Source organism: Silurus meridionalis, chromosome 23 (genome assembly GCF_014805685.1).
Source record: "Silurus meridionalis isolate SWU-2019-XX chromosome 23, ASM1480568v1, whole genome shotgun sequence".
NCBI classification, from domain to species: Eukaryota; Metazoa; Chordata; class Actinopteri; order Siluriformes; family Siluridae; genus Silurus; species Silurus meridionalis.
This window is the reverse complement of record NC_060906.1, coordinates 17,207,185-17,234,385: the sequence shown is the minus strand read 5'-3', so window position 1 is coordinate 17,234,385 and position 27,201 is coordinate 17,207,185. Positions and strand designations below refer to the sequence as shown.

The following is a 27,201-nucleotide window of genomic DNA, read 5'->3' as shown; positions in this document are numbered from 1 at the left end:
ACAACAAACTATGAAGATAAGCATAGAGGAGGAAAGGCCCTGCTGATTAGACAGGCCACATAAGAATAATAACTGATTTGAGCTGACAGGGAGACTACTGCAACTCAAATAACCCCGCTTTACAACTGTGATGAGCAGAATAGCATCTCAGAATGCACGTGTAAAAAAAAACCCAAAAACAAACATGCAGTGTTTTCACATATTTGCCTTCAATTGGCCAGTTGGATTTTTTCATAGCACTCAAGTTGTCTTTTTTTTTTTTTGCTGCTCCCATTAGGGGTCACCATAGGGGATCATTCGTCTCCATATTACTCTGTCCTATACTGTCTGCCTCATTTAAAACAACGACCTGCATGTCTTCCCTCACCACGTCCATAAACCTCCTTCTTGGCCCATAAACCTCCTTCTTGGCCTTCCTCTTTTCCTCCTTCCTGGCAGGTCCATCCTGAACATTCTGGAAATGTTACTTTCTGGGAATGTAGAGTCAACAGCAACTAGGTAGATTCCTCTATAAATGTTAAGTGCTGTGAAGGCAAGTAAGTGATTATTTCAGATTAACAACAAAGGTGGTGCTTTATATTTGCCACATGTACTTTACAGAACAGTGAAATTCTTTCTCTGCATATTCTAGCGATGTTAGGAGCACAGAGTCAGCCATGATACAGAGCCCCAAGAATACAGAGCATTAAGGGCCATTCTAAGGCGCCCAAGAGTGGCAGCTTGGCAATACTGGGTCTTGAACCCCCAACCTTCCAATCAATAACCAAAAGCCTGAACCACTGAGCTTCCACCTCCCAAGTCTACCCCCAAAAAATCACTTTCAACTAAATATTTATTACGATCAGCTAAACCCTTTTAAATCAATAAAAATCATTTTATGTTTAAACTGTAATGGAACATGCACTGCTTGAAAAGTGGCTTTAGTAATGCGCCCCCTGTTAGCTATTTAATTAAATTCAATTAAGCTTAATTTGTATAGCACTTTACAAATGAACATTGTCCCAGTGCAGCTTCACAGAGATAAAGAGGTTATAAAGTTGGAATGTATAGGTATAGTATTCAAAGTTAGTATTCAATGCTTTGATCAGACCACATATTTTTTTACAATCATAAACGTTAGTTTCAGTGCCATTTAGACAGCTATATAGCATCCAAAGCAAGGCCCTTTTTAAAAACATGTATTTGAGTACTTGAGACATCCATTCATTTCTTGCTTTAAAAATTTCAAAAATAAAGTGTGATTTTACAAACTGACTAAGAAAATCACTGAAAGGCAGCAGACGACCAGCCAGATGGAAGATGAAAGCCTTGCATTCTGGTAGGATTCCTATAGGTCACGCAATGTTTCCTTAGCACGCGCATTGATGTGGTTCTCCTCCTACTAGTCCAAGATGAGCATGGTGATACAGTACGGATAGATGGAAGCTTATTGATTAACTCAATGAGTGCTAATTAGAAAGGTAAGCTTTTTTTCTTCTGCCTCTTTTTTCCTTCCACTTCCTCCATCTCCAAACACATCCTTAATGGATCTGTTTGCATGAATGGAGACATCTTACATAAAAACCTACACATATAATGTAGCTTTAAATGTTAGGATCTTTAAAATGCACACATATTTTACAGTGTACAGTATATAGAACTGCAGGTCTGGTTACATGTTGAGGGAAAAAAAAAAAGGTCTCACTATTAAGGAAAAAAATTGGTGTCACGGCAAAGTGGAAAAAACAGCACAGTAAACCCCTAACTGAAGTGCTGTTATGAAACCTGCACATATTGGCATAGCCATTTTCCCTGACAGCATGTAGACTTTAATTACTTTGACATGTGAAGTGCAATACTAAACGTGTGGGTGGTGATCCAGCAGCTCAGGCCAGCAAGTGTGTGTAAGGCTCACCAGTGGTGGAAGAGATGTTAACGTCAATGCTAATCTCGGGGATGCCCCCGCCTCTGAGTGATGCCACACAGGTGTAAGTGCCAAAATCAGTGAACTTCAGATCGATGATGTCCAAGTTGGTGGTTCCTGGGGAGATTTCAGGGTCAGTCTGTGTAATGACCATGCGTTCAGAGCTGCGCAGAGCTCGGCCGTTCTTCAGCCAGCTGAACTGCAGTTCCTCAGGGGGTGTCGCCTCCACCTGGCACGAGATCTTCACTTCGCGGCCGATCTGGATGTTGTCATCGTTGTGGTATGGGTCAGGAGTGATCCAAAAGCGTCCCTTTTTCAGCGCTGGAAAAGAAAATAGGTAAACAAGAATTAGCATGTGAATGAGTCTCGTAAATGCCTAAGTAATATCTGTTTTCTTTTCACTATGAGCTTTAATGCTTTAGAAACTACTTCTATCAACACCGCAATGTTATTGAACCCTGATGGTGTCAAGATTCTTCAGAGTGATGATTTTCTTTGTTTACTGCCAACCTATATGACTATTCCAGGACAACATGTGCTAATCAGCACATGAATATGAATAATAGACTGCAATGAATAGACCGAATAATTGTTAAGTCTGGATCTGTGGTTTAGTTGAGTTTGTTTGAAATTCATCCTAATCTGCAGATATTAATCAAGTTACAGATACCTTCAGATACAAATCTAAATTAATTTCGTATGCAAAGTCATTCAAGCATTTCATCAACATTCCTAAGACATTATCAGTTTAAAATAAAAACAAGAGTATCGAGGAAACTGCCCATCAATTCGAAAAGAAAATTGAAAATGCATAGCAAAACGTAAGCAAATGGCAGCTCGGATGCAAAACAAGACCTTGCGCCTTTGTTTAAAATTGATCCCATCCTGAAAATAGATCCGCTCTCTAATTCATTGTTGTAATAATGTTGACATGTCCCTACAGAAGACTTCAATTTATATAAGTGATTAATTTCCACCCTGGTCCAATGATAGAAAATAGTGTCAATAAACCTTAATACAATGGGCTGACAATGACCTTTTTCAAATTGAATAAAAGGAATTTGAGACTCTTGTCAGTTAATCATGTGTTACTGGCTGTGCCGTGGAGAACAGTCTCGGCCACTGAGGCTATAGGATTAAATTCTATTCAAATAAAAAATGATTCGGCACAATAGGGAAATCGATATCAACAACAACTATTGCATTTCATGGAACTGATCAGGATTGCAGTATAAAAATAAAAAAATATAAATAAAAAACATTTAAAAATTAAAAACCCTGCCAGATATCCTGTCCAATTATATTGCATTTAGATTAGATTCAACTTTACTGTCATTGTGCAAAGTGCATGCACAGAGCCAACGAAATGCATTAGCATCTAACCAGAAATGTTTAATTGGCCTATTTGCAATAAATAGCAATATGTTAAATGAGGGTACGGGTCCATATGTACAGGGGTAAGAGTGATTAATGTACAGAAGGTGCAGTAGGTAATAAGATGATATATATACATGCGTGAATAAAAGCATGAAAATTATAATAATAATAATAATAAAATATATATATATATATATATATATATATATATATATATATATATATATATATATTTTATTATTATTATTATTATTTTTATATATATGATATATATGATTTTCATGATTTTGCTGGCCTTATATTCAATTTGGTGGTGATGATATTTGCAATGAAGAATTTACACTCAGTGTGGCAAAGCCAATTTTCAGAATCCTAAGTGTGTTTCTGAGCTTGGGCATTTGTTTGTGCTAATCCTGTGAAGTAGTTTCTATTGGATCACCTATGGTTTGAGTTTTTTTAAGAATAAATCCATTGTCTTCCAGAATTGAACAGAGAAGAGATCATGTATGCCACCATTAATGTCTTTATTTCAAATGGTTACTATGGGGCATGTTTGAGAAGAAACTAGAAGATAAGTAAAGCATTAAGTCTCATCAGTTTTAAATTAAATTAAATCATTTTTCAGCGCTATAAACTCTGAACAGGTGAGACATGGAGAAACAGATCCTTTGTGGTTTAATCATGTTCAAACACTCTGCTTTCAATTTTTTGGTCACCAATTTACAAAAGTTGTCTCCTCGCTTTGCACCACACGCCCTCAAATCTTCTAGCACTGCTCGACTCAGAGATGATCCCACCATCTATCAAGGTAAGAGGTAGGTATACATCAAAACTCTACTCTGTTTTAGCGCCTAGGTGGTGAAATGAACTTCCCCTACATGTCCGAAAAGCCTTTCTTCAAACGATGGGTGAAAACCTACCTTCCTGAAACACTTGCATTTTCCTTGTTTGTTTTATGTCTTTACATAATGAAAAAAAAAGGTATGCTAAGCTTTCCACGTAGTGAACCAGTGTTGATTTATTCATTTATAGTGACTTACATGCATTTTTGTACATCACTCTGGCTTAGGGCATCTGCTAAATGCTGTAAATGTTGTTAAAAAGGGTATTTACAATTTTAAATATAAAATATCTATGCAAATTTGTGCTGAATGTACATAATCTTATATGGACTAGTGCCTGCAGAAGATCTGCTACACTAGCAACACTCCTTTGCAGTATAGCTAATGGGTTCCATACAATGGATATTCTGCCACAGTCATTTTTGTGTGCTTGTTTACATTCCTGAAATATTTTGTCTCCAGAACTCAGTATGCTAGTAGTCCCTTTTTACCAGTTTAGCATATGTATAGCTAGTGACTCTGAACACAGCAGAACACTGGATGATTGTCAAGCCTGCACCAAATTTGGCATTCATTTACCATCTGCAACTGAACATCTGCTGACAGCACACGGAGGAAAAAATGAAATGCCATTCATCTCTGTGCAACTATTATGACTAATTTAAGCCTTACCTTTATCTAAAACCACAAAAAAAACTTGAGAAAAAAAGAGAGCCTGGGGATGATATGTACTATCGTTAATACTGTATTTTCAAAGTACAAAGCACTGCAGATCATCTAATATCAATAAGTAATCTGGGAGTGCTATGATTTAGATGTGTAGGGCCATCTTAAACAAAATTCCTCTAAACTCATATTTGGAAATGACAAAACATTTGGGCTTGGAGACACAACAGATGTGTGTATGACTTCATTACGCTCCAAAATGAAGAAGCTAGTCTGTAATCTGCATTAGCCTTAATGAATAGTTCAGTGTACAGAAATAGATTCATTTAGCACCTGTAGTGTGACTGACCATAGCATTAAAGTCACCTTGGGGATGAGGGACATTTTTTTTCAAGCACAGAGAAGACACACAATTATGACTAGCACAACATTTTTTCTTTCCAATTCTGTTTTAAGATTAATTCTGGAAAATTTGATTCACATTAAAAATTCTTCACTTGCCTGCACCTCTGATCCCGAGTGCATTTAAACAGACCTTGTGTTTTAAGGTTTTTTTGTTTAAACACACCATTTTCGAAAGCGAGAGCGCACTTACATTTCTCCTTAAACTATTAAACCACAAATGACTCACCTTGTACTTTGGGTGTTAATAAGTAAGTCAACTACTTGATCTGCATGCTACTTTTGCTAAATTAGCTGAAACAATGATAAGGTATGATGTTTTCGTGTTCTGCAGGATCTTCAGTCAACACCACGGACAGGACATTGAAATACTTCCTGATTTGTTTCCAGTGCAGGTAGAGAGGCAGTATTGACTCTAATCCAGATATTCAGCATAGGATTGATGTTTCCATAGTCTGTAGTGGCAACACACACACCCAGGTTTATCTTGACTAGGGAATTTATTTTTGCACAAGTAGTGACAAACCTCAAAAAGCAAAGAGAGCAAAGAGGGAAGGATAGACATGAATCTATTAGCTGTCAGAGAATTGTTAGTCCATCCATCCGTGCAAAATCCTCATTAATATTACAGTGAAAAACAGCTCTTTGCTATTGCCATTCAAAGTGTATGCTTTTGCTGCCAAGATGATACATTAGTTCTACATTATGCTGGAGGGAAACCACCACTTGGAAACATGATTTAATATAAATATGTTTACAGTAAAATATCTGTAATGTTAGTGCTGCTAATTTGGTTGTTGGTGAATTTGTCTGCCATGTTGATATTGCAAAGGAATGTTACTCAATGGCAATTTGAGAAAATTTCTATTAACATAATGTAAATGTATAAATAATGATATAATCTAATGTAGAAGAAGCTGTGACAGGGGTTCCCTGGTGGTCTAGTGGTTAGGATGCGGTGCTCTCAACGCTGCGGACCGGGTTCAATCCCTGGTCAGGGAACCAACCCCAGCCTTTAGGGTTGCACAAGCCTTAGTGCCGGTCCCAAGGATAAATGGGGAGGGTTGCGTTAGGAAGGGCATCCAGTGTAAAAACATGTGCCAAATCAAACATGTGGATGATCCGCTGTGGCGACTCCTAATGGGAGAAGCTGAAAGAAGGTTTTTAGAAGAAGCTGTGACAGAAAAAGTTCCTTATTACAATGCAGCTACACAGAAAGCAGTATTATCATGGACTAAAGTACTGCATAGTAAGGGTTAAAATCCACTAGACAAAAATGGCAAAAAAAGAAAAAAGAGAAAAGAAAAGAAATCAATTGAAAATTTAATTACAATAAATATTAGATGCCATTGAGCATGTTATTTAAAAAGATTACTACACAACTCAATTATATTTCTGCATCATGTTCCAGGTAATATTGTAAATGCCAGTCACAAAAAAGAGGCTAGCTTATTATAACTAGGTTATTAGGTAGAAGAAAATCAAAGTGTAAAAGATTGTTTTAGTATCCTATTGACTCTTATTCCACCTACAAAAGTACAATTTGTAAAAGAATCAACATACAGTATGCACTAAAGCATGAAAACATGTCGGCTATATATTATTAATGGCACAGGTTTTGCTGTGTAGACTTTCTTTTAATGCGCTGGCTGTAAACTTTCTCAGAAGCTTTGATCTTAACCAAAATATACAGTACACACTGGTGCTGATTTTGCAGGAAAAAAACACCCTTGAATCCAAACTGCTGGATAGAGCCACTTATATATATATATATATATATATATATATATATATATATATATATATATATATATATATATATATATATATATATATATATATATAAAAACATAACAAAGCATGTGATTAAGAGGGTAAATCACGTTCTCTGAACGCATGCAAATGCGCTGGTTATCTGCTGATGTGCATGATGTAGTTCAGTTTATGTAGCAGAGATTTAAGTGCTTTGTGTCTGATAAATGATTCTCATTACCACAGTCCAGTGGTTTGCAGCTTAGAAGTAGCCTATAGGAAACGCAGAAACTATTTACCTGCATTCAGGGAGGTGTATGAATATTCTGTACATAGCACTATATTTGCATTCTGTGCATATTTTCATGGCAGTGTTTTTTCTGGTTGAAGAGCAATTTAAATCATACATCATTAAACAAATAGCCAGTGATTATTGAGATAATGCATTAGGCAATTGCCTGAAAGGTTGTGAGTTCAAATTCCAGCATCACCGAACTGTCACTGTTGGGTTCTTGAACAGGACTATTTAACTTTCTTTAGTTGTATCCTGTCTTAAATGTAAGTCGCTTTGGATAAATTGGTTACCTAAAAAGAACCTAAAATTGAATAGTTAAAATGGACCTCATATAAACACATAAAAAAGCATGTGATTAAGATCAAGTTCTCTGAACGCATGCTGTTTCTTTTTCTCAAAGAAACAGCATGGAACCTGAAGAATTTTGGTGCAGGTGCTGTACAAAGCATAACTGCATAAAGCATGCTGCATTTGAATAAAACTGTTGATCTAGATTTCCACTCTCTATCTTTGAAGCACTGCTACAGCTAAGAAATTCTGCTCATAAACATGGGATTGTCTTTTCAACCCCAAAGTTCAGCAAGTGACATAAAAATCAATATGGCTGCTCACAGCACCAGCAGTAAACAAAAGGAGCACTTCTTACTTTTAAATAAGTTGTACTGTGTACACAAGTATTTGCTTTAACACCATTGTTAAACCTACAGTACTGACTATACAGTTTGCTGTACATCATTCATGTTTAAAAAAAACATAAACAGAGGAATACACATTTTTGTTTCCCAATGGCAAAAATGGCACGAGTCTGAGGTCCAAACAGATACTTGTAAGGTATATCACGGAAGAATCTGTGAGGGGGCACACTATTTTTTTTTTTCAAGCCAACATTAAACACTCAACAATAATTGCTAATTAAATTGCTCAGAAAACAATATGAAGACCAAGTAAAAGATGTTGACCCAGATGTGTTTTTCATTTATAAAGCGAAAATTTGGAGCGTAAACTGGTGTTGACTATGAAACCATTTTTTAAACCCAATAATATAAACTATATATAAAATATAAAAATATATAAAAGCCATTTTCAAGGGATAAAAAAAGATATGCAGTAAACGTAATTTCATTTTAGTCATGTTAATGTGCACTTGGAATTGTCATTTCCAGAGTGACTTACAGGCTAGATACATCCCAAAGTTGATGTATTTGCATAGGCACGTCCATGTATTTTGCACTTTCAGGTAGAACCGCCTTTATTGAATATCCATTAAAGAGAGAATACATGCATCATTGAAACATGCCAATTATCTCATCTCAGAGATCCTGTCTGTAAATTAGTGAGTACTTCTTTTTTTTTTTTATTGACAGATCAAAGTTATGATATTATCAGGTACCTGATATAATTGTAAATCAATAAAAAAAGGTATTAAATAACGGCAGCAAATATAGAATACAGTAAAATCTGATAGCACTGCATTTCATGTCTGTCTGATCATCAGTAGCTAATACATTAGAGTGCATTAAGTTACATCGATAGAACTTCCCTCATGCCCCATCCACCAGTCATCTCAATCTCCTGAATTCAAGTCAATAGCTACCATCTCCTCCTCTCGATAATGGAATCTCATCCTACCAGAGTTTGGTTACGCATTAATGTGTTATGTACATAAAAAATGTGAGAATGCAAACTAGCCCATACTTGATCAAGTGAAAACAATATATACAGCTTAGCTTTAGTGTATCAAATAAACTTCAAATGGTACAGTTACCGTTTTATTTATTCAATTTTAATTTCCTTTTAAAGAACAAATTAAAGAGATAAGGCATTGTTATACTGGTCGAAAATGACAGGTGTGTGCTACTTTTCTTACATGGTGACAGGGCCGTGCACAGACGTTTTAAGGGCAGTGCACCAAACAAAAAAGAGTCAGTAAGGGGGTGGGTGTTTATCCAATTACAATTACAAATATACAATTAAAAGAGAAGACAGCACACTGCGTAATAATTTCTGTTGTTTTTGTTTTAGAACATCACAATCACACATACAATTCTGATTATAACCGACAATATACAGCAAAACCTTTTTATTCGGGTACTATGTTCTGAAATATCTTGACAACCTCATCATTTATGATTTGCAATTACATATTATTTCTAAAAACATGGATATTTTGTAAAAGTTGTTAGCACTTTCAGAAGAACGAGGGCAAATCATTACCGACAGAAATACAAAAGGCGAGAGGGGCACCTCAGCCACTGAGGGTAGAGGGGAAGTGGCTCTAACCACCGGGCCGCCCCTCTGTGCACGACCCTGCATGGAGGCTTTTCTATAACTTTATTTAATGACCGTCATCCAAAACCGTTCATATTTCTACAAGGAATTTACTGTACCATGCTGTTATACGAATCACTTTAACAATGTAAGATAATACACTGTAGTGATTGGTGTAGAATTGACAGAATGGTCAATGGATTTTATTTGTAATGTATTCTATACAAATCAGTACAACCACCACTAATATATAATACAAAAAAACAAGCAACTCAAGGCTGTGCCTAAAAGTGATTTAGGGCCTCGTTAGGAGTGGAGTTATGCACATCTAGTGGGGATTTAATACAGAAATTGAACACATTGGTATTCAGACCACAGTTCTTGAGGTATTCAGAACATAACTCTGTGTCACAGTTATGCACAATTCTTCGGTTATTTTAAAAGAGAACTTAAGACCGTTAATTTGTGTGACATTAGCAGAATATTTGCAAAAATCGGTTGCAAAATAAAATCCAAATGTGTTATTAGAAAAGGTTTTTTGATTAGTCAGTGAAGCAATAAAACTATGTTATTTCTTACATTCTTGTTTAGCATTAAACTATACAAATTCAAGGACAGATCTGTTTTTCTACATTCATTTATTCATTCACTTGTTTTCATTAACAGCTTTATCTTGGTCAGGGTTGCTATGAATCCGAACCCTCTCCCGGAAATACTAGACTCATTTAGAATTACATTCTGAATAGGCTGCCAATCCAATAACACTAATCAGATTTGTTTGAAGGCAAGACAGTGTGTTATCAATAACCGCAAATGTTCTCTTCCCCACACCCCACATTTTCACCCACTATCTCTTCCTTACTCTTATTTGATAACCTTAGGTAAAGGCAAAGACATTCTCCTTACCTGACCTTGCATTTTTTTTTAGCAGGAGTGTTTCTGTGTTGACCCCTGGGCTCCCCCTTGTATAATCAGTATGCTTAGCACACTCCACAGGGACAGATGGCTGTCTCTACCTTACGCGTGACATTAGTCAAGGGTACTCGGATGAGAAAGAGAAGAAATACCCATGACACTGTTCTCCTGGCTGCTGCTCAGCTGCTTCATGTGACCTCACTCATTCTTTATCCCCTGGAGTGTAGTGACTAAAATGCTTAAGTGTCATCTACACTGTAAATGATGTCCATATCGCTCACCAGAAAAAGCAGGCTCTTTCTCATCAGGGTCTAAACCTACTCCAAATATAAATGAAATGTTACCTGGTCACATACTGATTCACAAGCTGGACACAGAGTTTTAACAAATTGCTTTCACTAAGAAAATTTGGGGGTTGTACTTTGTTCTCTCCATTTACTCAGAACCCAAATATAAGCAGCAGGAGTCGTCGGCTCGGTTCGCGCTCATAAATAGCATTGAGTTTCTTCATTGAGACAGCCTGCTGAGCGACAGACAATCAGTGCATTCAATCTAACTCAAAGGACTGATATTCACTTAAAAAGCGCACCTTACATCTTGTCGAGTCTCCTCGAGGAATCGTTACATGAGACGGGAGCAGAATGTGACTTTGATACTGCACCTTTGATTCTGACTATGTGGTTCATTTCCCAATATTAAAAAGAAGGGAAATAAAAAAAATGGTACCTTTATAAGTGTTACGTGAAGCCAGCAATATCGATAAATCAAACGAATGAATTTTGTGTTACAGAGACATGCATCTCCAGAACTTGTGATTTTCTGAGCATGAAAATGGTGCATGCCACAGAAAATGATTTCCTCAAAAGACTGCTGGCTCTGACTGCGATTTTTTTTCTACTCGAGCTAATTTTATTTGTGCAGCAAAAAAAAAAAATTGAGAAACAGAGAGAGAGAGAGAGAGAGAGAGAGAGAGAGAGAGAGAGAGAGAGAAGTAAAGAAGAAGCCAAATATGGCTGTCTGAGGTGCCCTCAACTAGCCTAAAATTGCACCAAAATTAACCTGCTCATGGAAGGGAGACTGCTTCCCCTCATCCATGATGGATCATGATGGAGGGCCTTTTTGCAAGCCAGAAGCATGCTGAGACACTGGAGGAGAGGGCCAAGCTGAAAGTCATCCCAGGCTGTGGGGAAGTGTGCACAGAAAAGCCACCATCTGCTGAGGCGAGATCTGCCCAAACACACACGCTCCTTTTGGCAACGATGCACCAAGAGGGCTTTTCAAGGACTGGTGTGATAAACAACAAGAGAAATAGACATGCACACATATCATATACACATATGGGTGCAAACACACACACATACACACACATGCAATAAACAGAACACATGTGACATAGGTCCTTCTCTCTGAGCCACACAGTCCTCCTTAATGACCACTATGCACAGGTTACAAACGTTTATGAACATTAAGGCTGATTATTTGCAGCTGCCTAAGTTTATATTGGTCGATTTTTAAAACTGGATAGACTTTTTCAAAATAACACCATTTTCAGTTGAACAGGTACAACGTTTCTTTGTAGTTCATGCATCGTTGAAAACATGCGGGGCGCTGGAATTCCAGCAATGATTCAAATTGCTGAACTGAGAAACAGAAATATTCCTGAAAACCAGTCACTGCAGAAATTCAGCATTTCTCTGATACTAAATTATTCCTGCCAGTGTTCTTTTCCTCTTCTAGTAAAACACCAGAAAATAACCACCGCACACCTACTTCATTTGTGATTAGTATTTTAGAGTGTTTTTAACCATGAAAAAAAGGATGTTTATGATAGCAGACATACACCTAATTTTTTTGGGGATGTTTCGATGGGAATATGTTTTCTACAAGTCACTGCACTGTCACATGCCAATCACATGTTTGTTTTTGTACCTGATTAACATTTTCCGATAATTAGCACTTGAATATATACCATAGGGTTCTCTGCACTCGTCTTGTCTTCCATTGTCTGTCCATGATTGATGTCTTTCATGTTCTTCGTGTTTATGTTCAGGCTATGGTTTTCTTAAGCTTTCGCAATATTCTGTGCTCTGTTTCTTTGCCTTTGCTTCTTTGTTTCCGCTTCTTCATTTCCAAACCATATGATCTCTCAGATTAAAAAAAAAACTGTTTGTTTTTCTACATTTTTATCTGTGCATATACATAGAGAAAAAACAAAAAGCATTGTTTCATCTTTAACCATTATTGTATGAGTCATTATCGCTGACCAACTAGGTTTATGCAAATTAGAGATGCCTGTAAACACCAGCAGATTATTCTGAAGCCAGATAAAGTTTTTTTAAGGTTGACTTGTCATCAGTTTCATTAGGCTTTAGAATATTCCAAAAAGAATAAATCTATGATCAACAAATGAGAAAGAGAAAGCATGTGGTGCATCTGCTGAGTTTAATGTGAGTTGACATATAGGAGAATTAAAGAGTTTTTTTTTCTCTCCTGCTTTGCAGCCATAGCAACTCTTTAAATACTCTTTTTTTTACTAGAACACAGGTCCCCAGTTCAGTGATTAGCCTGACTGACTTTACTTAATTGCTGTAATTGGCCATTTAATAAGTACTTACACAGTAATATGCCACAGGGCTTGCCTTTCCCAGAAATATGTGAGCTATGGAAAGAGCTGTGATATACTCAGAACACGTGCACTGAGACACAATGTACTTCCTGGTGCTATACATGAATTCCTGCTTTTCATTTTCGATGGCAGATTCGATTGTCACAAGATTTTTACTTACAATCATAGCAGACTTGTTAATTTGCCTTGACTGGCTGAGATAAAGAATAGGTAAAGTGTCAAGTCAAAGAAAAGGCTATAAGTGGAAGACTTGCCAAAGCTTCTTATACTGTGTGATAAAATGTAATTAATTAAAGCAAAATGGGTAGTTAATCGATTTGCTTAATGCTGGATCATACTTACATTCCCTGTCAAAAGTTCGGAGATACATAAAGTAAATCAATTATAGTTTTCTATGTTTTCATCCAACAAACCAGGTCATTTCATAGTACAGGTAGGCGTCAACTTACGGCCACGATTGGGACCGACAGACCGGTCATAACACGATTTGGTCGTAAGTAGAGTAGGCTATATGTACAGTACTGTGAAATTTTGCCGGAAGCTGGTACGCACTGTCGTACGCCGTGGCTAGCGATTGTGGTCATAAAGTCGAATGGTCGTAAGTTGACGACTACCTGTATGGAGATTTACTCTGACCAAACGTACAGATGTTAAACTTTATTTTCAATAAAATCCTCAATTTCCCTTAGCATAATAAAACAGCTTTACACACTCTAGGTGTCTGGACAGTTCGTTTTTCCAAGCATTTAGCTGAAATACTTTGCTATGCCTCATATAAAACTTGCCCCAAAGTTGTCCTTCACAAGTTCGACTGACCTCTGACTGGGCAGGCCATTCAATGATAGATAACACAACAGGCAACTGCTTGCTTTCTAAATACAAAGCGTTGACGTACACTGCAGGTCATTGTCCTCTTGTAGTGTGAAGTTAGTTTGAATTAGTTGCAGACCAGAGGGAATAACATGGTGTTAAATTATGGAATGGTAGACATGTTGGTACAGTATTCCTTCACCTGTAGTAAGTCTCCAACCACCCTTTCTCCAGAACTATTACAATCCATTAAGCTGCACTCTAAGTTTGACTGTGGGTGTGAGGCAGTGTGCTAACATCTTCTCTCTTTGTCTTACATAAGTTCTTCTGTTAGAGCCAAAAAGGTCACATTTGGACTCATCTGTCCACAAAACCTTCTTCTAATCATTCACCGCCCAATACTTGTGTTTTTGCCTTTTACATAGTTTGTTGCATATAAACAAAAGGTACAGGGCTATGTCTCTAAAACGATAAAAGTGTTTCCGCACTTTTGACAGGTACTGCACATCAGTACTCACGACGGCTGCTGCATATCTGCTGCTGCCTTTCGAAATGTCCTCGGAATGCAAGATAATAATAAATGAGCAAATAATGGAGACAGTATAACACCATGTCACAATGTTTACAACTGACTAAACAAACTAGCGTTGTGTCTCAAATTAAATACTTATTCACTGTTCTAGACTGTTATTAACTATCACTAACTGACGTTTTTCCGATTATGGTTAATGTTTGAATTTAAAAAATTTAATAACATATAGCCTACAGAAATGGCTGTCTCGCATACCAGGAAGGTTTCAGTTTTTGATTCTAAGACCCAACTCAGGAGCAAAATCACAAAAAATAGCAAAAAGTTTAATACTGTTTTGCATGAAATTACATGTATAACATTTTGAACTTCGATTGGAACCCTGATATATAAAGACATTCTGACATATTGTTTATGATCCTTCCTAATGTTCTGCTTTTAACCTGTACAAAAAGACATGCAACAAAACAGCATGCGTTAAATAACCAGCTCACTAAGTAGGTGAATAGGATTTCAGTGCTGTATGATTGATAAAATATATAGATTTCAGCCACCTCATGTCATCAGTGAGTGCATATAAAATGTGAGTATTTAATGTCACATTACTCAGTGTAGTGAACAGTGTCTTATGTCCTGCTAAAAGCCTTTGAAGACATAAAGTATGTGAGAAATTCATACTGTCACTACTGTAAGGAACTACTGAGTGTGGACTGTTTAAAGGTTGTGAATCAACTGAATATTTTTCATTCTCAACAAGAAAAAAAAAAGGACAGTTAAAAAGTAGTTTGTCAATATACATGCATTTGTGTCACTTACCTCGAACAATAATTGTGGTAGACTTTTTGGCTGGGTTTCCTACATTGTTGCTGGCGATGCAGCTGTAGACGCCAGCATCTTCAGAAGAGATAGCCGGTAGCGTGAGCGTGCCATCTTTCAAAACACTTTTCTCCGGAAGGTGCTCCGAGACACTGGTCCATGTCAATGTAGGGGGAGGTTCACCACCCGTGGCGATACACACCAGAGACACTGTCTGTCCAGGATTCACCACAATCGGATCTTCCACCAGAAGCTTGATGGATGGCGAGGCTGCAGAGGCCAAAACGAAATAAGCAGTTTAGATCACATTTTTAAAAAGAGATGTTTTTTACAAAGGTAACATTAAGTCCAAAACCTCATTTAGCTCTATAATGTCCAGAACAAAAAATTCTTATAGGTCTAGTATATCCAAATTCAAATAAAAATGTACTCCATTCATAATCCCAATTGAGTCTATTTTATATCTTTATTTTTCATAGTGAAACAATATAATCCAGTTGTGGCACCTGCATGTATTATAAGTTTTATTGTAAATGTGCTCTTTAGATGCAATGTGGGGTCTCAGTGGGGTTATAACAGGCTATGTTTTCATAAGGCCTTTTCATTATGGCTAATGAATGAAAAGGTCACAACTGTCTGCCCCGAAACTGATGAATTTGTTTTACTATATAAAATATGTAAATAAAAAGCACAGGCTAGTACAGAAGCTGTTCCTAAATAACCTTGATCTGCATATTTCCATTTTAACCATTTTTTTTTTTTTTATAAGTTAAGTGATCTTTACGATATATTCCACCTCAGCAAAATGTTATATTAGTAGTGGATGTTGTCTAGTGTCAAAGAAATTTGTTTAAAAATAAATAAATAAATAAAAAAGCTTTTGCTTTAATCTACGGTATGTACTGTTGCAAAGTGATATATAAAAATCTATCGGACGTAACTCAATGCAGTAGTAATATCTTTAAATATGTGTTTTAATGTATATGACCTGTTTTATTGGTGAGTTTGAAGATGACCCTGCGGTCAGGTATGCCGCACACATTCCGGACCGAGGCGATGCAGCTATAGTTGGCGTAATCTTTGGGCCTCAAGTTCTTCAGCTTCAGGATCTTTGTTTCCCCCTGCAGCTCAGAGTGAGAGGCAGAGAACAGTGTGCAAATGTGTGTTCCAGTGCTGTCCATCGGCGCAAGTAATACAGCCTTTCAGGGCTTTATAACTGAATGCTGCAGCATGGTGAGCCTCGGCAAATGAAACACAACCCATCTATTCTGCTGCTATTTTTACCAATATATTCCCCATATTGAATGGCTTTTGGTTACCTTTACTTCCTACGTACAACATGGGGACCGATCGAATGCACTCCCAGAACAACAAGGCAAAAATGAATGTATCAAAAAAGAACACCGCATGGAATAAGTGATATTTTAAACTGAATCATACAGTAATGTAGTTTTATATGAAAATAAAAACAGATTTACTGCACCATCGATGGCAAGGACTCACAATAAATTCAACACAGATTCATCTTTATCTTCTTACTCACTGCATCATCCATGACACATACATGACTGAACATTTTTAGATTTTAAATGCCTCAACTCTCCATTTGCAAAGTGAGTCACTTGCAAATATTTTACCGTCATTAACTAAATTACAGGACTTCCATATTTTTGGACAGGCTAATAATGTAATTATCTTGAAAAGTGCCTGTGAATTATATATATATATATATATATATTTTAGCTTTTGTTCCTCTCACTTATTGTTATGGACACAATGCAATATTCTTTTATGGCATGTTCTTGTTTTAATCTTACAGTTCCTCTCTATTGGAAAAATGATCACAAAACCATAGATGGATGATTCATCTATGCAAAGATCTTTCCCTAAAACTAAACTCAGTACTGGGGAAAAAAAGGCCTTAGGTCCCCAATATATATACAGTATATTATTTTATGACTTTTGCATTATCGAATCAATACAAAGTTATTATAAACATTACTAACCTATAAATATTTCTGCTAGGAAAGAAGTCAAATACTATAACACACTGTAGGCTGGAAGTTTTTGAATGCAAATAAGGAAGAAAGCGAGAAAACAGTGTTCAGAAGCAAGACCTGTAACAGATTCTTGAAGATATTGAGGTAAACCTTATTAGCCAAATTATAATTCCTTTTAAAACTGTACAAATCGTCCTTGACGCTACTGGTGTTTGTTTTTTAGTCACTCCAAATATTGATTGATTTCTTTTTGTTTCTTACTGTTTTCTGCTCTTTATTGCAATCTTTGAATGTACAAACATTGTAGCCATCATTACATCGCAGCATTTCTTACATACGGGACACATGCAACACTTTAGCACAGTACTTCATGCCCCGCCTCCAGAAGCAAGATTTACACTACATTTGTAAAACATGGTTTTGTGATTGGCAGACTAACTTGAGACTGCCAATGCTGAAATCTTTTATCTTTATCCTTATCTATCTGCCTGTGCTTACTTCTTATTTTGAAAGGAAATACAAGTTACATTATCAATACAACTGAAACAGCTATTGATTTGGGAGTTTAAAAACATGGCATTTACTACTTATATACTCTTCTTTATGCACATTTAATGTTTACTTACTTAAAACTTACCCAAAAAATCTTTAAAGCTTCTTTTAAAGGTTTTAAAAAAAGAATAACATTTGGACAGGTGCTAAATTACTTTTCTCAATACACTAGAACATCGCGGACAAGCAAAATGATCTACCTATCTATTTAAGAATACCGCTATAAAGCAAATAAAATGAAGAGATTCCATGTGAATGTTGCTTCTTATGAATCTGTGCTGTTATGCCCAACAAGGATATGCTCTTTTTTTTTAGACTTAAACCCATAAAAGCAGCAAACTAATTAAGCCTGCACACAGTTCACTGCTGAAAGGGTTTAGCAGAGTTTAAGCAAATACTGCTCCTTGTTTTTTTAAGCCATTTGGAAAATCTATTGTACAGTATGTGCAGTGTTTTCACACTCCATTACACTTCTACCATTTCATGTTTGATGAATGGCCGCGTCTTTAGCTCGGTTGACTGTGAATGCCTCATGAGCATCTGAAAAATCAAACAAGTTCGATTTTAAAGTTTGGGGGAGGCGTCATTTCATCCACCGTCCAACTCATCAGCATAGATTAGAATATTAGACAGATTATATTGTGGACGGCTTCAGAAATAAAATGATTCATCACTTTTATTTTTCAGACATCATACAATCCTTTAGTGTAATTCTGTCAAAGGAGTAGCAGCTCACTTTCAGTACGCTGCTTGTGCCTGATATCCGAGTATAGCGTCTTGGCATGCAGACAACAAGCCCTTTTACAGGAACCTGACTAGAAAAGAAAATCTGTTTGTTAAAAGTTAAGGACATGATAGAAAGGGGGTGAGAAATGGGCAGATGCAAACAGATCAAAAGCAGGTATAAAATTCCAATTGATAGATAGAAAATGTACTTTAAATGTGGATACGTATATTAGACAGAAAGATAAATCACAGGCATGACTCTAGCTATTACAATATCCAGTTGTTTGACTTTACAAGCAGCACCAATAAAGCTTTTAGCTCTGCCCTGGATGCAGCACCGAGGGCTTCACCGCTAAATGTCGTCGCTAGTCTCCCTCCCCTTTGGCTATCTCCATGGGTGTAATGGTAAGCTGGCATTTAACGATACAAAAAAAAAAAAACACTTGCAAAAATGTGCTCAGCTAATCTTTTTTTTGCTGTTTTTAAAAATCTCTCAGTAGGAAAGCGGACAGAGATATTGGCGATAGAGACGAGAGGCACAAACATAATAGGTACACTCCTTTTTACTAATTACCAGTGCTATTCCCATGCTGGGTTTAATATGCCACCTCTGTGTTTCTGCAGGTCTGTTAGAAAGCAATAGCAAAAGAAGCTCATGCCCCCCACCATCTCTACCTTATTATAGTTGTTCTTTAATAGTGTCTGGTGAAGACACTTAATACACTCAATGACACCAATGATGAACAATGTACGAAAAAAACAGTGTTTTCCGGGTCTATCAGATCTGCTGATCTTTGCCAATTTGTATAGATTTCAGTGCTGTGCAACAACAAAGTCAATAAACCTTTACTCTGTGTGTTGAACAGTTCATCAATCCTTTTTTTTTTTTCGTTTTTAAATCGCAATAGTCATATGTACTACTATCATGTCAAAAAAAGGCCTCTTACCTGTGTGAAGAAAGGCTCATAGATCTCCACACCCTTATCTGAGCCCTGAGACAGTACATCTCGGCCCCTGTGCCAGCTGTAGCGCACTGGAGGGTTGGAGTTTGCCACACAGCGAAGGAAAACTGTCCTCTCGTAGTAGAACTGCTCTTTGGCTTCGCCTATACTCTGATGAACCGTCACGACTGGGTCATCCAGGTCTGAGGACACATTAGGAAAAACAGCATGTAAAAAATACTCCATTTGCATAAACTATTATCAGCTACATAAAATTTTTTATTGTGATTTAAACAAAGGGGTTAATCAAATTGTACAATTACACAACATAAAACCGATAATTACGAGGGCTTCCTAGACTAACAGTATTTAAACAAAAGCTTCATTTAAAGGCTTTTTAATGTCATCTTTTTAAAATACACATGTGAAAACTAACATATTATATACAGCAGTAAAACAGACTGAAAAAAAAATAACATTTTCGCATATTAGAATGTGTCTAACTGTTGCAGTGGTAGCTCAATAGTTATAGCTCTGGGTTACTGGTCAGAAGGTTGGGTTCAAGCCCCAGCACTGCCAAGATGCCTCTGTTGTGCTCTTGAGCAGGACCCTTAACCCTCTCTGATCCAGGGGTGCCATGTTCTGACTGACACTGTGCACTGACCCCAACATCCTAACAAGCTGGGATATGCAATGAACCGAATTTCACTCCAAATAAAGGCTATTTCTTAAAAAAAATTAGCATTAAAGAAAGTGGCAGGATGTTCTTTTGGTCCTGAAAATGTTTCTAAAAGATCCTTAAATAGTTCTCCAAAATATTTAATTGATAATAGTTGTGCAACACCATTTACTTTTTGTCTGACTGAGAATTTTGTTTGTGCAACAAAATGATAGCAAGTCAAATAAACACATAATTAAGGCTTATGACACTTTGTTACCCAACTGAAATAAATATTGTTCATATTTTACACTTTCAAAAGAGTAGCAGTATTTCATCTGTCAATAGAGTTGTGGGGTGGGGGAGGGGAGGGAGAGAAAGATATGAGAATGATTTCTTTCTTGTGTTTTTCGCTCATGGATACTCTATGACTAAAATGGTGCTGTTGTTTTTTTCTACAGTCTCATCTGCAGAAGTTTAAAGAGTTGCAGTATCTAATGGGAAGCATTTTTTGAAAGCATGATTCAAGCCTTTTAAAATGTACTCAGAGCTTGATTAAAACAGAATTCTTGGCTCTTCTCCAACTTGTTCCCACTTAAAATTGAAACTTGAATGGGCAACAGAATAAAACGTATTCTACGTAAGTCCATGAGAAAAAAGACTCCAACTTGTTAAACTATTTTATTGGCTGTGTAGCAAAATTAAACAATACATTCAAGAGAAGTTTCTTCCCTTTCCAGTTAAGAAGACTTGGTCATAAAACATCGTTTCGATATTCAATCGATATTTAACCAATTGCTTTAAATATGCTAGCATCCTACCTAAGAAATGCAAGAATAGTCACTGGCCATTGTTTTGATCTGAAAATAAATTAGAGAAGAAAGTGCCCAAAGACATACAGATATCTACAATACATATGCACCAGGAGACATGGTGAAATAATAAAATGTGAAATGTTGTAAAAGAGCAGGCTACTCAGCACTTTCATAGGTTTTTCCCACGTAAGGGGAAAAAAAACATTATAGAGCCTGCCAGATTGCAATTCCATTTCACTTACTCCACCACCGCACAAGGACACACACCGCCTTTCTTAATCAGTGACCTGCGCTGCTGATGCCTCCAGCTAGGACATTGGCTGAGCACTACATCAGACATCAGACCAACTATAGTATATTACATCTTCCACAATCAGTCTGCTTCTCAGCGCAACTTGATATAACATTTAGTCTGCCTTTAGGCTACATTCCGACGGCAAACTTAAATACTCCATTCTGATTTATTTACTGCTCAGACACGGTTTTATTGTTCATGTTTTAAAACATTTTTTTTTTTAATATCACCTGCATCCCACACCTGCCCACATCTTCAGCTTGATGTGCTGGATGCACATATTATCAAAGATGCAGCTGGATTGTGACAAAGTTCATAATTGATTGTTTTACCAATGCTAAAACTCTGTAACATAAGTTGGTATACAAGATGGATGCACTTGAAAATTACATGTAAGTGATGAAGCAGCTTATGTCTGATTCAAATCTTTAAAAAGAATTGTATATACAGTATGTTGTATATATGTAATCCAAGTCAAAAGTGTAAATGTCAGATTTCTTTTGTATGATGTGCCAATGATAAATATGAAATATATGGACTATATAGTAAGTTAAAGATTTAAGAGACTACAGAAATTATTTTTAAAGCCTTTTTTTTTTTTTTTTTTTACTGGGCAATATGATAGATAGATAGATAGATAGATAGATAGATAGATAGATAGATAGATAGATAGATAGATAGATAGATAGATAGATAGATAGATAGATAGATAGATAGATAGATAGATAGATAGATAGATAGATCTTTATTCATCCAATGGGAAATGTACAGCCTCCAGCAGTATCCACAAACATAGGCAATAAGGCATGCAATACATACTATATATATATACACTTTACACTATATATACACTGTGTGTATACATGTTTTTTTAACACATGCTCATTTGTGCACTCAGCAAGATCCTCCTTAATTCCAACTGTGTGCAAGGCACAATCGATTCCCCCGGCATTGCAATCCTGCATTAACAAGTCAGAAAAGCAGAGAATATGCAATGTTCTGAGTCAGAATCAGAAATGATTAGTGTTGACCTTTTTCCTCAGCCATGGAGTCCATAACCATCTTAATAAACGTTCGCCAATCATGCCATTACAATTTCGAGAGGAAATACAGAACACGTTGAAAATGTTAATCAGTAAACGCACCCTTTAATTTAGCATCCTCTTTCAATCCTCCTCAGGGTGAATGAAGATCCCAGCCTAATCAAAGTACGCAGGGCGCCCACCAGAATGCTGATTCCTCACTTTCATTAAGACACGTTCTGCCCAACAGCCCCTTAATCAGAATCTAGAGACGGTCAATACTTCATCCAGGATCCATTACAGCCACGCAGGTTGGAGCAATTACCTTTAAGACGAAGGCAACACATAGGACTGAGCAGTGAAGTGGTGCCATTTGGGCAGAGACGACTGCTTTTAAATAAATACACTGATTCGTTACAAAGAATAGAGGAGCTGCAAAGCTTATTGGCACATTTTGTACCATTTAAATCTGACCTACTGTGTTTGATTACACAGCCGTGATAAGAACAAGGCTGCCAGAGATGGGATCATACATCACATGTTGAATTGGAAGAGTGGAGTATATGTAGAATTTTGTATGTAGTCACTGTATTTGCAGGTTTGTAGGAATTTGTCTGCCCTTTAAGCATAACCTTTAAATGTTACCGTGAGCCGCTGTGAGGCAGTATGCAGTTTGTCAGATGGTTATTTCTAGGTCACAATATGTGTTTAAAAAAAGACGGAAATAGGCCCCGGTAGCTATGAATGATAAATATGCAAATGTGCAGACTGACTGACAAAACGCTATGAATTTCAACAAAACCCAACTTCAGTAATACATCAGTTTTGCTGATGTAGTTGGCCACAATACTGTAGTGCAATTATCTATCATGCAAAATAGCAGTCACGCTTGAAAGATTTGCTTAAACTCTGAGGCTGTAAGCAAAAAAGCATGCTAGTTTTCTCATAATACCCACACTACAGTACACACGCAGCCCACAAATGCTCTTTAGGATTTCGGACAGTTTGTGCTAAATACTAAATATGTAAATGTATAAAAATCCTCTGCGTATTGGGACAAGTAACTTTTTTTTTTTTTTTGGTAAAATTTAATTTTATTTATAATATATCTACTTTAAGATTGCTATTTGAGAGTTTTTCTTCTTCAATACATTATTAAACCGTGTCAACATGCCTGTTCTTATGTGAGCAATTGCAGGTCTATTATACCCTCATGACAGCTTTGTGTTCCATCCGTAAAAAAAAATATTGGAAGATATTTCAATGTTAATATAAACTATGTATAAAGACTTCTGGGACACCGGAATAACTGGTGACCACAGATGCCGCCAATTTCGATTACAAGACATATCAGTGCCAAACTTGGTGATTAACTCAAGTTCCCAGATTGCCTTTCAGAATACAAACATGGACACCATTGATTTCTGGCATTTATTAGAAGTCTAATGTTCACAGTCACATTGAACACAGACAGGACACACATGATCACACCAAATACTATATAAGCATTCAGAAAACAAACTATGCAATATACTACTCATTACTCACTATATCTCAGAGACAGCAATTGTTAAATCCTTTTTCTGTACAGTTAAACCTCGTAATCCGCTGTTTTACTTTGTCATATCTATCATTAGACCAACACTTGTGTTATGTTTAAGTAACCCCCTGTTTTATTAGTAGTTGCCCAAAAGCATGAGAGTATCGATACATAAAGTATAAGAGTAGTGATGTAAAAATGTAATTTTATCATAGCTATGTACAATACGTACAGTATATAGTGTTTGTTATCTGCTGGGAGGATTTTAACTTCTCCCTACACGGATACAAGGGATCTAACGTCACTGCGATTGTAATCCCTTTTCTATAAACATAACTGAAATTTGATATTCTGGAACTGCAATTTCTGACATGATCAGACAGCACACCTGCAGCAAATAATACCAAACAGAGAATCACAGATAAGTAGACGTGTCAAGAATGGTTAAAGCAGACTCCACCACTGGCTTGATCCAGCAGCTGAAACATTGTAGCCTTAGGCATCCTAGTCTAAGGGTCAGACAATGTGCACATAGCAATTCGAGCTGTGACTGCTAAAAAGTTTATATATACAGACCATACCTAATGTTTTTTTTTTTCTTTCACTCATTTCTTCAAGAATTCATCATTGCTTTATCATGGTCGAAATTGTGATTTATCTGGAGACTACCTACTGCCCCCTACTGTCATGCTTTTGTGAAAAATCAGTAGGAAAAACAGGAAGGTAACTGTTCATGAGAACGGATTGGATCAGATCATTTTAGTGCTTTGGTTCTTGAAATCTCGTTCATCAGAATGAACAAATCTTTTTTGAGTCATTTAGTTCATTTGAGTTCTTTGATCAGAAATAAAATACAATTTTACAGTTTCAATAAGTAGATCCCAGAAACATGACTACATACACAAACTTTGAAAATATGCTAAGCATAAATTATGCTAAACAGAATGAATTGCTTACCTCCCATATCTGCCGTGTCACATGACTCCCATAATTATTGTAACAATGTCAAGATTCAGACCGAAAATCGATCTATTGCATTGTGTATCGTCTATGGGCGTCTCGTGATAAAAGAATGAACAACCCAGACCAGAGGACTGATGAGATGGACTACTTAATACTTCTTTCCTTTACATAACCTACAAAGATTTGTGATGCTTTGCTCGAGCACGACCAGTAGAAGTGAACAAATCACTTTTTGAGACTACTACTTGTTCAAAATGAAAAAATCTTTCGCGAACGGCCCATCACTAGAAGGAACTTACGTGAACAATGATTAAGGCACAGAGTATAAGAGAGTAGGTTTACTGGTCAGCGCTCTTTTGTGTTTTTTGGGTGTATTTGTCCTACACTGTCTTGTGCTGTCTGTTTGCGCAGTCTTTTGTCTGCACTGTTTGCACTAGGTTGCACACGATGCACTATATGTGGTGAGGACACTTACTTTAGTGCTTAGATCTGTGTTCTGTATGTCTCTCTATGTTGTGTGTTGTAGCTCTATGTTGTGTGGGGTTCTGGAGGAACGTTGTCTCATTTCACTGTGTACTGCTTTAGCTATATATAGTTACAATTACAATAAAAGCTTATCAGGTGACAGCACTATTTAATAATTTTAAATAAAAAAAAATACTTTTTGAAAGTAAACAGTTGCTTTGGTATCATAATAATTATTACTGAATAATGTTTGAAAAGATAGATTAGATTATAGCAATTTAATATTTAACACATTTAATATATGCACATTTAATTTCTGCCCACTAGCTAACTCTCCCCTGAGGCACAACAACAAACCTTTGAGGGTGGAGACTAACACATGATCCTGATGAGGTACTTGAAGCCAGGCACAGCATTACTTCAACATCACAGGGCAGTCAAACATGCTCTTAAGGAGAGCACTTAATACTTGTTGTTTTTTTTTTAATATGCATGACTGCACTGTTGGATAGTGTCACTCTGATCAACAGGACACAGGGAAATAGCTCTTACTCCCACCCACAGAGCACAACAATGATATTTCCTATGCTTTCTGGCTATGGGTGGCTATTAGTAAGTACATACAATAAATAAAAAAGAACATTGTGATTTTTTTAATTCTCATTCACAACAGTGAATAAATATTCATTACGGTGCTGAAAGATTTTTCATTTTTCCACCATCTTTCACACATAAAATAATCCAGAGCACCACACAGAGCAGGCTGGGGTCTTAATCAAATGCAGTCCAGAGCAATCTACAACAGTCATTATGGAGATAACCCCCATCAAGCTGTCATTGCTAGGTGTCACAGGACTGGAATTAAATTCACCCTGACTGGGTGGCACTAATCACTGTCCCAGCTTGATTACACGAGACACCAGTGACCCGGGTGACATCCGCGTTGCAGCTTTCCGTGTAAAAATAGGCCTATTAGGCCCAAGATAAGCAATTTGTCCCAAACCCTGAAATGTACAAATTGTCAACTTCCAGATGTACAGTTAATGAGGCAGCAGATAAGGTTGTTTGCTACGATCATAGACTTGCGAGAAGCAGACTGGCCTAATTCCCCAGGAGCTATTTACATTGAGATATGGAGGTAAAGGTGTTAGAAGGAACGGCTATTACCAGTCACAGAGCTATGATAGGCAAAACTGTCATCACCCCCTCAGCTTGGAGATGTAAAAACAGCCCGCAGCATCGTCTGTGTTCCAAGTGTGGAGCCCAGCCGCAAACATGCCTTTCTCTCAGAGTTAGATGGATGATTTCACATATTAAGACTGGCTGCTGAAATTGTGATTCAGGCAAAGGCAAGATTAAGTGTCTGTTCACAGCAAGGTTTCGTCGAGCAGAGCGACTTTTCTAACGTTCTGATACTGCACACCTATCAGTTTGCAAATTAAAGCTGCCACTGCAAAGAGACTTATCATCACGGAAATAGAAAGTTTTATAAGGCAACTTGGCAGGCAGAAATTCTATAATTCCCTTTGTAATTATGAAACTAGCAAACAGCAAGAACAGAGGCGGCATATCAATATCAATGGTCACCACGGCACATAACGTAAAACCTTGATGTGTGCAACAATACTTCAACATTCTTGTCACACACACACACACACAAACATATATATATATATATATATATATATATATATATATATATATATATATATATATATATATATATATATATAGAGAGAGAGAGAGAGAGAGAGAGAGAGAGAGAGAGAGAGAGAGAGAGAAAACAGAACCTCTGCCCTTAATTGTAGATGCTTTTGCATACAGACATTTTGTTCCATAATTCATTTGCCAGGCTTTTGTAGTGTCCTGCTTTTTGATGAATGAGAAGCCATTTTAAAGTTTTCCCTCTTTTTCATTACTTACCTGTGCTCGAGTTTATATCTGTCAGGTCTATGATTAGGAGGTATAAAGATAAATAGACATGCTTGCTTTGAATAATGATAAAGTACAACCAATGACATAT

The 27,201-nt window shown here is 36.8% G+C and overlaps 1 protein-coding gene across 1 annotated transcript in view; it reads right to left on the bottom strand.

The window, feature by feature from the left end:
- Nucleotides 1-27,201, bottom strand: part of LOC124377073 (MAM domain-containing glycosylphosphatidylinositol anchor protein 2-like) — a 192,619-nt gene that overhangs the window by 67,106 nt on the left and 98,312 nt on the right. Inside the window, exons 4-7 of the mRNA XM_046836373.1 lie at nt 19,427-19,623; nt 16,190-16,322; nt 15,202-15,471; nt 1,895-2,224 (exon numbers count right to left, since the gene is read on the bottom strand). Coding sequence (XP_046692329.1) covers nt 1,895-2,224; nt 15,202-15,471; nt 16,190-16,322; nt 19,427-19,623 — 930 coding nt within the window. The remainder of the gene's footprint in view (nt 1-1,894; nt 2,225-15,201; nt 15,472-16,189; nt 16,323-19,426; nt 19,624-27,201) is intronic.